Source organism: Megalobrama amblycephala, linkage group LG14 (genome assembly GCF_018812025.1).
Source record: "Megalobrama amblycephala isolate DHTTF-2021 linkage group LG14, ASM1881202v1, whole genome shotgun sequence".
Lineage (NCBI taxonomy): Eukaryota > Metazoa > Chordata > Actinopteri > Cypriniformes > Xenocyprididae > Megalobrama > Megalobrama amblycephala.
Window position 1 is genome coordinate 38012514 of NC_063057.1, and position 14709 is coordinate 38027222.

General features: G+C 36.7%; 2 protein-coding genes across 2 annotated transcripts in view; both read right to left on the bottom strand.

The window, feature by feature from the left end:
- LOC125244914 (gastrula zinc finger protein XlCGF8.2DB-like) overlaps positions 1-14709 on the bottom strand; it is a 127407-nt gene that overhangs the window by 64166 nt on the left and 48532 nt on the right. The gene's annotated exons all lie outside the window — the stretch shown is intronic.
- On the bottom strand, positions 671-8253 carry LOC125244912 (gastrula zinc finger protein XlCGF57.1-like). Its single transcript, XM_048155299.1, has 3 exons — positions 8095-8253; positions 7486-7599; positions 671-1943 (listed from the first exon to the last, which is right to left on the bottom strand). The coding sequence occupies exons 1-3, from the start codon at positions 8102-8104 to the stop codon at positions 859-861; spliced, it is 1209 nt and encodes a 402-aa protein (XP_048011256.1). The 5' UTR covers positions 8105-8253; the 3' UTR covers positions 671-858.

Sequence of the window (14709 nt, forward strand, 5' to 3'; positions counted from 1 at the left end):
CTCTGAAGCACCAACTATGAATAGTAAGGGGCGTGGCGTTTCCGGACGCTTCAGCGAATCACGATACACTGGGCCAGCTACCAACCTGCTAACCAATTGGAGCACACTGCGTATGTCAGAGGGAGTGGCTTCATAGAACCAGGAAGTCAAACGAGCCGTTCATATGACAGTGGAAACAGAGGTGTAGAATAAAGGCAAAATATATGAAAAATACAGTGTTTTTAAAAAAACGTAGCATTAAGACATGTTAAACTGTGCCCCCAAAACACAATCAAGCATAGAAAAAAAAACCCTCTGAACCACCCCTTTAAAACGTATATAATTTTCAATTTTTTTCAGAAAATGAGTGCTGGTTTCACTAGATAAGACCCTTATCTCGCATCTGGGATCATTTTGAACAATTTGAAGCTGCAGTGAAACTAATTTTGACCTTCAGCTGTTTGGTGCCCATTCAAGTCTACTATAAGGAGAAAAATCCTGGAATGTTTTCATCAAAAACCTTAATTTCTTTTTGACTGAAGAAAGAAAGACATGAACATCTTGGATGACACGGGGGTGAGTAAATTATCAGGAAAAGTTTATTTAAAAGTGAACTTTAAGGACGTAGTCTGGCATCAATTTTAGACAGATTCCACACTCATTACATTCCATTTGTCTTTAAGGACCACAAGCATTGAAAATCATGCTGAATACAGATACTGTACATTTTAACAAACAACATCTATTAGTTATTACATGATTCTCAAGGTGTTTCCTGTCTGTAAATCTCATTCCACACTGAAGACATATAAAACCGTTCATACATGAATCCTCATGTATTACTCAAGGGATTTCTTTACATTTGAAACTCTTTCCACCTTAACCACATACAAACGGCTTCTCTCGTGTGTGAATTCTCATGTGGTTTTGTAAGCTTCCTTTTAGGTTGAAACTCTTTCCACACTGTTGGCAGGTAAAGGGCTTCTCTCCGGTGTGAATTCTCATGTGCACTTTAAGGTTCCCTTCTCTAATGAAACTCTTTCCACACTGTTGGCAGGTAAAGGGCTTCTCTCTTGTGTGAATTATCATGTGCCTGTTAAAGCCTCCTTTTTGGGTGAAACTTTTACCACACTGTTGGCAGGTAAAGGGCTTCTCTCCGGTGTGAATTCTCATGTGGTAATCAAGCCTTCCTTTTCGGGTAAAACTTTTTCCACACTGTTGGCAGGTGAAAAGGCTCTCTCTAGTGTGAATTCTCATGTGGCACTTAAGACTTTCTTTTAGGGTGAATCTTTTTCCACACTGCTGGCAGGTGAAAGGCTTCTCTCCAGTGTGAACTACCATGTGACAATTAAGACTTCCTTTTTGAGTGAAACTTTTTCCACACTGTTGGCAGGTGAAATGCCTCTCTCCAGTGTGAACAACCAAGTGGTCTACAAAGTGTCCTTTATGATAAAAAATCTTTCCGCAGTGAGGACACGTGTAAAACTTATCAATGTGAATTTCCATGTGCCTGTTAAGGCTTGCCTTTCGGGTGAAACTTTTTCCACACTTTTGGCAGGTGAAAAAGTTCTCTTTAGTGTGAATTCTCATGTGGTAATTAAGAGTTTCTTTTCGGGTGAAACGTTTTCCACACTGTTGGCAGGTGAAAGGCTTTTCTCCAGTGTGAACTACCTTGTGTTTATTAAGACTTCTTTTTTGAGTGAAACTTTTTCCACACTGTTGGCAGGTGAAAGGCTTTTCAGTGTGAATTTCTGTTTGCCTGTTAAAGCTTGTGTTTCTGATTCCACACTGTTTGCAGCTGAAATGACTTTTAGCCCCCGACTTTTGAGCCATTTTTTGTGAGGAAGCGTTTTCAGTCTGTGAGCAACTACAAGGTTTTTCTTCAGTAATGAAATCATGATTATTTTGATATTTCTCTTCCATTTCATTCAGTACTTCACTCTCCTCTTTCAGTGCCATCAGGTCTAAAGCGAAGAAAGAGGAAAAAAAGTTAACCCCAGTTCAACGGCACAAAGAAACAGACATCCAAACATTTAAACATGTAAAGCATCAAAACCAACTTAACCATGAAAACCATCTTATAACACTAAACTACCAAAATAAATGTCTGATGTAATCTGAGAAAAATTCTCAAAATTGCTCACTTTAATTGCTTTAGGACGTCTCAAAACTGTCAAACTGGTGGTAAAACCCTTAATTAAAAAAATTTAAAAATAAATAAAATTTGACCCAGGAGATAATTGTATTATTGTAAACTGATTAATTGTAGATTAATCTTCCATTTACTATATCTTCTAAGGATTAAGATTAAAAAAAAGAAAAAGAAAAAAAAAAAACAACTTTTCCAGCTCAATCATCATACCAAAAACTCATCACGCAGTTATTCTATGCATTTATTTATTAGGCAGAATATGTTTGTTATAACTTTGGAATGACCCAACATGATGGTCCAAACATCACTTACAGTTGGCGTTACAACACTCACAGATGCTAGCAAAAAAAACACAGAACAAAACAAGATAAAAACAAAACAATGATATAAAAATAACCAACATACAGAAAATCAGTGTCTTCTGAACCATGTTCAATTTTCAACAGTATTTGTGAAGAATTCCAATCAGGATTTAAGCCCAATCATTGCATAAAAACTTTGTTGAAGTTACAAATGACCTGCTTTTACCATCTGATTGTGTATCAAAGCAAAATAATGACAAATGTCTTTGAAACTAGGGATGTCACAAGAACCAATATTTCGGTATCTTGTCAGTATCAACATTTTAAAATCCTGACCGTACTTGTTTTTCTACAGTAACCAAGTATCGATGGTACCAAACATTTATGCACTGTAACATGTAGGTTGAACCCAAACAGATTATATTATCTTGCTATCAAAGAATGCCTCACTGAGCAATCAGATTTGATCAAAAATATCTTAATTTGTGTTCCGAAGATGGACTTACAAGTGTGGAACGACATGAGGGTGACAGAATTTTCATTTTTGGGCAAACTAATCTTTTAATCCTTTTTATGCATAGAAGTCTGCAATATGTATTATCTATGATGATACTGTAATTATTATTTTAATGACGTGCAAGCTGAACTGATGTATGCCCAATTGATGTATCCCCAAAAATCAGGATACATCGGCATTTTTGCCCCCTATTAATTATTGTTTTATATTTATATCCTATGATGTAGTTATACTGAATAAAAAAATTAAACCACAGCAGAGCCGAGTCTCCGAGCAACTCAAAGTTTAATTAATGAATCAATAAAGACAGTCACTTGCTTTGGTCCTGAATGAATTGGCCGTTGGAAAAGTCTCACGGAATGGCCGTGCAAAGCTATGGAAAAGTGGGAGTGTAGAGAGTGGGAAAAGGAACGAAAACTATCCCCCAGTGAAGGCACCGACACAACAGCCAGTAGCTACGTTTCCATCCAAAGCTGCGTATTTAACTTATGCACAAATTTTGAATATCGCATAAAACATTTTGAATAAAGCCTTGTTTCCTTCCAGCGAGGCGAAGAGAACAAAAACGAATACTTCTTTTTATGCACATTTTTAGAATTTATGCACATCTTGGCATTTCCATCAAGGGTTTTTTTACGCGATAAAATGCGCATAAAAATAGGTGGATGGAAACATAGCTAGTGTCACAGATCCTCAACAAAACCATTTCCATACTGGTGTGATGAATCCAATCTTCAACCAGATGGATCTGGATTAAATAATTTGACTGTTGCGAACCTAATCGGACTTGTGACCTGTAACACTGGCTGAACCATAATCATGCACTGTTCATGTTGGCCAGAAGAGAACTGGCCCCCCGACCAGTGTTGCCAAGTTCACGGTTTTCCCGCGGAATTGGGCTACTTTTACACTGTTGCCGTTGTTTTTCATGTCCGTAGGTTGAATCGATCCAAAATAACGTGATATTTAGTCCCTGGAATGCAAATTTTACAACGGGAGCCCCACCAAAAAAGCCCCCCCTAGTTTTGAGGAGCAATTGGGTGGGTTTTGTTGTGAAAACCAGGCAACCCTGCCCCCGACTGAGCCTGGTTTCTCCCAAAGTTTTTTTCTCGCCTTTTGGCTTGCTTAGTTGGGGACACTTGATATTCAACAATGTTTTTGATCTGCCTGCGTTGACACCATTGTATGCAAACTGAACTGGACGATGACCTCACTGTTTTCTCCAGAGCTGCTAATTCAGAGATGAATTAACTAAATAACTAATGATTTTTACAACGGAATGAATCAATGCTGAACTAACTTAAGCTGGAAATAAAGGGGACTTGACTTAACCAATAAAACACAGACCTGAAACACATGAATATTACAATATGATCACGGAAAATTATTATTCTAATTTAATTTAATCAGAATGTTACAATTTGACATTAAAGGTGATCTAACAAGTTCTTAAATTATATAGGTAAAAATCCCTTTGGAAATCAGTTTAGGTTGGCAAATATTGCCCTTTGATAAAAATGTTAATTTCTGTTACTGCTTGTGAACTGACCACCACATATAATATGAATGTCTTGCTGTCCACAACAGGCTTAAACCAGTCATGGTACTAGCACAAAAACACACTCAGCAAAATGTCGTTATTGTCATTAACAAAATCGATATATTTTTTGTCAATATTGCACACCCCCTAATGTACAGCATTATTTTTATTTCTCCAGGTCTAGACTTTAGTAATGTGCAGCAACCATATAAAAATCACAAACAATTTCCATGTTTTATCAAATAAATTTCCTGTTATCATCTATGGAAAGCACACTATCTTTCCCCTGCTCTCTCTCTCCCCGACAAACACAGCAGCTGGATTTCTTACTAGAACCAGAAAGTATGACCATATAACCAATAAACTGCATATTATACTGTCCTAAAACATGGGCGAGGAGTGCTACGTCGACCATCTTAGTGCATCCCCCATCTACAACTTTTTAAAAGTTGTATATTTATTATGTATTTTGATGTGCTTAATTCAAATATGACAATTATAACAACTGATTGGCCAATGTATATTGTGTAGATTTATAGGACTGCCTCCCGTCCTGTTTATCGAACACTTTCAGCAATCAGTTATAAATAATAATAATAATAATAATAAAATCATCTCGTCATTGTCCAGCAATAGTCTTCAAGCACTGGTGGGCTCCATTTGAAGTTATCTGCACTGTTCACACAAGTTTGAGGCATGATTGACATGTAAATCAACCAGTCACGGTTTGTTATTCAGCATGTTTAGGGGAGTGGAACTTTAAAGTCGATGTCCATACAATAACAAGACCGGCGTGTAAAACTCTCGGACGTATTTTAAAGTGTTTACGCCCATGAACCTCGCTTCCTTCTCAAACTTTTGAAAATCAAGTGTTATTTTTAGGGGTGACCCTGAATAGTCGACGATTCGAATCTTCGATTGTAGGAGCCTGATTCAACTACCAATCTCACAGTCGAATCGTCGCAGAGGTGTTATGAGAAGAGCTATGGGGGCGCTCAATATCTGATTTTACATAGACATACCGGTTCTTTCCCAATAGGTTAATATACAGCCTATTATGTTAATACTATAAATAAAAATGTGAAAAGAAAGAAGCTTTTAATAAATATTTTTTAATGCGCGTGAATAAATCCAACCTGTGACCGATTTAAGTTTCACTTCCATGATCCATGACCGGCAGATGAGCATCTTTACGGCAGGGATTAAATCTTTAACAAAGTCTTGGATAAAGTGTACAATTGGATGCACTTTGAAATGGTAAAAGATGATCAAAAAAACGTATGATGCAAGTTGTGCCAACAGCTCATGTCCTAGAACTCAACAACGACAAACACTGCGGCGCGCTTCTGCCGGCCAACGAGCTGACTATAGCGCGCTATTTGAAAAGACTCAAACGGATCGCGTGAAAGACTGGATTTTTCTCTCTCAATCAGGTAGGGTAGCTTGATTTTTAGATGCTGTGAATGTTTAGCTAAAAAGACTGCCACTCCAGTTTAGCGTTTATTGCCTCTGCAGTTAAAAAGACAAGTTGACAATTCTAGCTTTACTTTCGTTATTTTAATAATTTCTTTAATTTTAATTTATTTATTGATCACTCTGGGTTATCTAATTTAACTATTTGTGGCTTGTGTTTTGAATGTTCCCCTGCACTTCAGGCATTTTGCAGTTTGACTTGATCATTTCATTATTATAAATAGGCTATTTTCATTTATTAGAACGGTATATTCTGTTCTAATTCAATTCTGTAAATTAATGTTTAATAAAAAAAAATTATATATTTTTTTAATTAAATTATTATTATTATTTTTTTTTTGGTGCATCAATGTTGCGCTGTAGATTAGTTAAAGCTTGCATAGGCAATTTAGCCGATGTAATTTGATTTGCCGACATGAAATGTATATCTATCTGCAGTGTGGCCTTTCTGCAGTTATAACATATATATATATATATATATATATATATATATATATATATATATATATATATATATATATATATATATATTATTTTAAAGTTTATTGATCCAAAATGTTCTTATTCATTTTCTTCTATATCTTTGAGAGTGTTCTGTACATCGTGGCTGTGAATGTTTATCCACATTGCCTTTCATTTGTTTAAAAAAGATAAAATCGAAAATTGTCAGTTTCGTCTATCACTTGACAGGCAGTTTGGTCGGTTTATTAGAAAGACGTTTCTCTGTGCTGTGTGTGAAAGAAAATAAAAGTTGTCTTAAGCCGCGGGTAGACTATAGCGAGGCCTTACTTCATTTTCCGTGTCCCGCTCCATCTCATACACAGTTCAGCACGCAAACCTTTCAAAGTCTGTGCGCACTCTCTAGCGGACTGCTGTTTTTCTAGCGAACCCCCCCTCCATGTTTCTGTTAGGCCCTCTTCACCATTCCTGATTTCTAACACACACTCACAGCATTCAGCCAGATTGTGGCTGTCAGGGCAGAAACAAAAGCTGCTGTTCTCCGTATGTTTTCCGTTATCTCTGGTCCCATTCATATATAAATTAATTATTTTGTTCATTAGATCAAAGTTCTGAAAAAGCCTTACATTTTCCCACCCGCAGTCCCTCCACTCAAAGAAATCAGGACAGAAGTGGTTGAAACACCAGTATGTGTCTCCCTCATCCGCTTGTGATCCAATCGACCAAAACACATCTTAATACCAGGTGGAAATATACTGTTGCATAATTAAGTGAAAGATTAATGTTTTCATTGTTTTTAATTCAGAAGTTGATTTTGGGTTTAATTTGACAGAAAATAATGTTGTCTGAAATATTTTTCCATTTTTATGTCACAATAACGAACACCAAATAACCAGGATCTTCTCAGGTTGAAGGCAGCATTAGTATTTATCTGGTCAGGTGATCAACATGTCTGACCCGCTCCATGTCAAATAAAAACACTTTAATTTATTAGGATATTCTTCACAAATATCACTCATTTCTGTAGAGCTGGACTGAGTTCAGTTTTGAGAATGAAACCAACCTGTTTGTTCCTCAGTTTCTTCTTGTTTCACACTGAATGTTTCTTCAATCTTTATGTCTTCAATCTCCTCTTTAATAATAACATCCATCTTTAGTCGCTTCACCAGGAGTTTTTCTGTGTTTGAGATGAGAATAATTAACAGAAAGAAAAATAAATCCAAACTAAATCTCTGGGTGTGTCTTGTAATTATGATTTATATTTTGTATTAAATTATTCGTATATCACATTTAATAGAGTACATTTTCATGAAAACATTTGCAGTTGGTTTGTTTTTCTCGTTTTAAGCAGAAGGTGACATCAGCGTACAGCGATTCAAATCACTGAATCATTTTACAAAGCAATTGATTCAACTGACTCGCAGATTCAAAAAGTTTCTCTCATCACTTCTTTCCAGTAAATTAATTCATGTTTACGATAAACTGATTCACGTTAAACAGCGAAATGAGACGCACATTTACTCATAGTTGAGATTTACTCCCAAAAATGACGCTTTAATGTTAAATAGACCATTGCAACGTTTCAAGAGTAACTCTTCATATCTTGAAAAACATTTAATTGACTCAACAGTTTGCACTGATTTAAACACTTTAAAGACGTAAAAACACAAACCTTTCTCCATCTGAATCACAACAGATGCTGAAGCGCGGCGCAGTCTTATGGCGTCACACCATCAGACCAAAATAAAAGTCCCGTTGACTATCTTCTTCTTCTTCTTCTTCTTCTAGGATTTTATGGCGGTTGGCAAACCAACTTAAAAGGTGCATTCCCGCCACCTACTGAAATGGAGTGTGAAGCGCATACTGGAAAGGAAGTTTAATCTAGATCTACTCTTTCAAAAAAAAATAAAATAAAAAATAAAATAAATAAATAAATAAATATATATATATATATATATATATATATATATATATATATATATATATATACACATATACATACATACACACATATATATATATATATATATATACATACACATACATATATATATATATATATATATACATACACACATATACATATATAAAAGAGTTTACACAGAAGGGAGTTTTACATTCTATTAAATAATCCTGTTTCCTTTAAAAATATAAATAACTCATGATAAATTCTTGATTGTTTGGTACCTTCTCCTAGGAGAACCTGAAGTGTCAGCTCATTGATATCTATATTTCTTAAGGCGTGTCTTAGCTGGGACCGCTCTCTTTCATAAGCTTCGCATTCTATAAGCACATGTTCTACAGTTTCAGCTAACCCACATTTATCACACTTTCCATTCTCATGTTTACCAATTCTTTGTAAGCATTGATTTAATAAACAGTGTCCAATACGCATTCTTGTGACTAAAACGTCCTCTTTCCTGTTTCCGAATCTTCTTCTCTCTGAACCAACTTTTCCTTGAATGCAGTAAAAATGTCTACCTTTTGTTCCTTCATTCCATTCCTTCTGCCAAATTTCCTGTATTTGTTTCGCTATTATCACTTTAATTTCTGTTTTACTTAATGCCACTTCAACGTCAATTTGTGAATGATTTAATGCCTGTTTAGCCAGATTGTCAGCCTCCTCATTTCCATTCACACCCATATGTGATGGAACCCATACAAGATTTACCAGAATTCCATACTGTCTTGTTCTGTAGAGACTCTGCATTACTTCGTTTATCATGTCTTGCCTTGCTGATGATGTTCCACTTTCCAAGCTATTTAGAGCTGATAGAGAATCTGTACAAATCACTGCCCTTGTTGGTTGTATTTCTTCTATCCATTGAAGTGCTAGACATATTGCTATTATTTCTGCAGTGAATACCGAAATATGATCTGAAGTTCTCTTTGACATTCTTATGTTAAAAAGTGGAATATATACCGCTACTGCTGTTTTCCCAAATTCTGGGTCTTTTGAACCATCAGTATATATTTGCACTGCATTATAATAAGTTTGATCTATGTATTGCTGTATACCTACATTTTCTAATCTATTTGTATCGTTATGCTTTTCTTTGAGCAATTGGATATCAATCAAAGGCATTGGGAAAAGCCAAGGAGGAATTGCTGACCTAGCCACAGTAGGGGCAACATTGAAATCACTTAATCCTATTCTCCGGGCTTCCTCACTGGCCTTCCATCCAAAACTTGATAACTTTTTATGTCCATATTCCCAACAGTCCTCCAACACCATTTTAACTGGGTGACTGTCCGAGTGTCCCTTTATGCTTATGAAATACCTCATCTTTAACTTGAGTCTACGAATTACTTGAGGCATTAAACCCATCTCTACTTGCATTGCTGATATTGGGGAGGATCTAAACGCTCCACAACAAATTCGCATTGCTTGAGACTGAATTGCCTCTAGTTTTACAAGCTGTGTTTTGGATGCAGTGCAATATACCATACTGCCATAATCTATTGCCGATCTTATTAGAGCACAATATATTATTTTAAGGGACTGGCGACATGCTCCCCAATCAACTCCTGCTAAACACCTCATAATATTTAATGCTTTTTTGCATTTGTCAACCAGTTTCTGTATATGTGTACTAAAATTCAGTTTCAAATCCATCCATATACCTAAAAACCTCACAACTGCTGTTTGTTTCACTTCTTGTCCATACAATTTAATGTTAATTGTAGGGTTACTTTTCCTTTTTGCAAAACAAATTACCTGAGTTTTATCTACTGAAAACCGAAACCCCCATTCATTTGCCCATTTTTCTACCATTTCAACGGCATTCTGCAAACATTTTTCCACATACTTTACATTACGCCCTCTTTTCCACAGTGCTCCATCATCTGCATATAATGATCTTCCAATGCCCCTATCTACCTTTGTAAAGATGTCATTAATCATAATGTTAAACAGAATTGGACTGCTAACGCTTCCCTGAGGTGTACCATTCTCTATTGTGTGTATCTGGGAAAAAGCAGTACTTACTCTTACTTGTATAGTTCTGTTAAACAAGAAATCCCTGATCCAGTTATACATTCTTCCTTTAATCTCCATTTTTTCTAACTTAATTAAAAGTCCCTCTTTCCACATCATGTCGTATGCCTTTTCGACATCAAAAAATACCCCAACTAAAGCTTCCTTATTTACCTGAGCCTTTCTTATTTCAGATTCCAGGCACAGTACTGAGTCCATTGTATTACGGCCTTTCCTAAATCCACTTTGATAAGGTGATAAAATATTATCCCTTTCAATGACATACACTAGTCTACTCATAACCATACGCTCCATTATTTTGCATAAATTAGACGTTAAAGCTATAGGTCAATAGTTATTTGGCTGTGTATGATCCTTGCCTGGTTTTGGAATTGGCACTATGACCCCATGTTTCCAGTCATTTGGTAACTTTCCTGACTCCCAAACCTTATTAAAAAGCCTCAAAATTGGCTCTAATGCTGTCTCTGATAAATGTTTTACCATCTCATAGCAAATGTCATCTCTGCCTGGAGATGTTTGCTTAACCCCTGCAAGCGCTTTTTTCACTTCATACATGGTAAATTCTGAATCCAAAGTACTACCCGAAAGTCCTTTTTCCTCCAATAAATGAGGATATTTACTTAATATCTGGTCCCTAGCTTTCCTCACATCCTCTGATAAATTTGAATTACTATGAACTTTAACGAATGTTTCTGCAAACACCTCTGCTTTACCGCTTTCAGATAAAATTTGTCTATTATTATATTCTAATACAGGTATATTGTAATCTCTTTGTATCCCGCCCATCTTTCGTATCATATTCCATAACTCACTTATTTCAATGTCTTCCCCTATTCTATTACAAAATTCCCTCCAATAATTTCTTTTAGACGTCCGAATAACTCTTCTCACTATAGCTTGTGCCCTTTTATAACTAACTAAATCATTAAAGTTAAGTGACCTTCTTACCCTCTTGAGTGCTTTATTTCTCCTTTTTATTGCCTCATTACATTCCTCATTCCACCACGGCATAGCTTTCCTCCTGCTGCCTGCCTTCCTCTTACCTATTACTTCTTCAGCTGTATTCTGAAGAACTTTGCATATTTCATTATTAAAAACATCAACATCTTCTATACATTTACTTATTTCCTTCATTTTGCTTTCACATAACTCCTTATACTTATCCCAGTCCGCTGACTTGAACCTCCACCTAAGCATTCTTTCCCCCACTCTTTGTTCTATATCTACTCCAACTTTGCTGCAAATAGGAAAATGATCACTTCCTATTGTACTTTGTTTTAGTACCTTCCATTCACATTTACTCGCTAAGCTTTCAGATGCTATTGTCAAGTCTAATGCTGAATGCCTTCCCTTATACAAATCAATTCTAGTATGACTTCCATCATTAATGCACACTAATCTTCCCCAATCTAGCATATCTTCGATGATCTCACCATTATAATCTGTTTTTGCGCTTCCCCATATTGAACTGTGAGCATTAAAATCACCACACCACACCGTTTTTTGATTTCCATTTCCTCCTATACTTTCTAGAATATCCTTGCTTAACCTATCACATGGATTGTAAAAATTAATTATTCTAATATACCGTGATCCTTCCCATATTTCCACCACCACAACTTCTATTTCCCTATCTACCTCAACTGTTTTGTACCCAATTCCTTGTTTTATAAAAGTAGCTACTCCACCTCCATTCCCTTGATGTCTATCCCTCCGAATAGTAAAATAACCCTGTATTAGAAAGTTATATTGTGATTTAAGCCAAGTTTCCTGTATACATATAATATCTGGACCTTTCTCTTGGTTTGCTATAAATTTCTTAAACTCCTGTCCATTTGCTATCAAACTTCTTGCATTCCATTGCAAGATAGATAACACCATTAAGATCCACCACATGTTGTCTGACTATCTACTGTTTGGCTATTTAATGTTGGAATCTTGAGCCTTTCATTTATCATGTCAACAGTAACATTCCCCAGATCCAAGTACTTTTCTGCGGCTCTGACAATGATTTTGATTCTTTCAGTCCTGCTTTCAGTTTGAGCTGAACAGTTCACTACTTCAGCAATAAATGCTACAAATGCCACCTTATCATCCACTACTACCTTTTCATCTCTTTGCTCTTCCCTCTGTTGTTTTGAATGAATTTCTTCCTTCCTAGTTTCATTTGTTTTAGGAATCTGGTTTACTTTCTTCAATGCCTCAGCGTATGTTATCCCTTCTGTCATTCTAACATTCTGAGCCTTGACTGCTTTTTTCCGTACCTGACAACCACCGTATCCTGCACTATGTTCCCCACCACAGTTGCAGCATTTAGGATTTACACCTTGCCCACACTTGCCGTACTCATGTTCGCCTCCACACCGCGCACATCTCTGTTTACCTCTGCATACTGCCGCTACGTGACCGAATTTTTGACACTTATAACATCTTAGCGGTGGAGGAACGTATGGTCTTACCGCATATCTTACAAATCCTAAATAAACTTTCTCTGGCATTTTATTTTCATCAAAATTTATCATTACTGAGAGGCTGTCTATCTTTTCGTTATTTCTAACACACTTGAGCCGTCTGACAAACTTTACCGCTGCTCCTGTGATATTCTTTTTAATCTTCTCCTCCGTGACATCTGTCGGAATCCCTGATACAACACCTCTAACCCAATTCTTTTCGTCTGGTATCGAGCATATCACCTTATGTCCAATCATTGATTTTATACCCAGAGCTGATTTTTGCTGCCTACTGTCTTTACAAAACAGCATCAGATTGCCATCCCTCAAAGTCTTAATGCTTTCGACCGTCCCTATCGTTTCTTTCAATGTTTTCGTCAGCTTCAACGGATTAATCACATTTACCGAATCAACAAACTTCAACAGTACCTTATACTCCTCTTTCCTTCTTCTAGCCTGGAGATTTCCTTTCTCACTGCCCGAGTCCCAGTTTTTCTTTCTTTTCCGATTTTCTACTACACTCCACTTACTACTTTCATTCTCGCCGCCTCCACTATCCACATCCTCCATTTCCGGATCACTTTCGGAATCTACGCTACTTCCTTCCATCAGCGCTCCAGTCACAATCCAGCTGTCGCCACGCCACCCTCCACTGTCCCCCGTTGACTATCTATCTATCTATCTATCTATCTATCTATCTATCTATCTATCTATCTATCTATCTATCTATCTATCTATCTATCCCCAATAAAATATTAGGAACTACCAATGAAATTGTGTAATATTGTTTAATAGGCAAAACTATAATGTTCAGATGTAGGAACCATTCATACCAGATATTAGAGTATTAATATGCAAATAGCTACAAATGTAAAAATACACATTAAAGACAGTGTATTACTAAATAAAGTATCATGAGTCATTTAGATATAAGACATTTTAATTTAAATAATGATAAGGTGCTCCTCCACCTCCTCATTTGTTGCTTTCAACTCCCCTGATCTTACATTTCCCAGAAGTTTTGACAGGTATTTGAAAGGGTTCTTGGTGAAATCTGTCCTCTGTCCTTCTTCCCCACATCTCCTGCCAAGGCTGTTTCCAGCACCTCATACACTTTGTGATAAAACCTCTCCCACTGCTTCTTTGCCATTGCAGTGGGCCACTCCTACACATGTCCTGTCCAGGTCATCTAATGTCCTGATGTATCTTCAGAACTCTCTCATTTTTACATATCCTCCAACATACAGACCCAGGATAATTCACTAAGCTGTTCCATGGTCAGTTGTCCATCATGAGTGGTCCTAACAATGATCTGTCCTGTAGAGCGCTCATCCTCCCCTGCTCTCACTCGACCTGGGGCTATCTTGTAATGTACCTTTCCATAGCGATTATCAATGAGTTCCTCCTCGCAAAGGTTGTGAACAAACATTATTATGTGATGTTTTTTTAAAGGAGCAGTTAAAGGAACTACAAGAAAGTTACAATAATGGATGAACTGGATGATGTTTAAGTATCGACTTTGATATGTAGGTCACGTTTAGGTGTTATAAAGCTACGTTTTACTGTATTGTTCTGAACATAAGACAACCCTGTTTATAAGATGAACCCTTGGAAAAAGGCTTTTTGAGGACCATATTGTGTCTTCTATGGGCGGAGGGGCAATCGCTGGGCAATACTTGCTGCTTCGAAGAAAGTAACAGGCAAGTGTGTCAGTACATAGACGAAATAAGAAACGAGGAGCCTAGCTGGTGGGTATGTCCAGCTCTCTGGCAATATCCAGTGCCACTTTATCAGTCCTGGGGGGCACACACATTTTACACATATTTGGCGCTCCCTATTT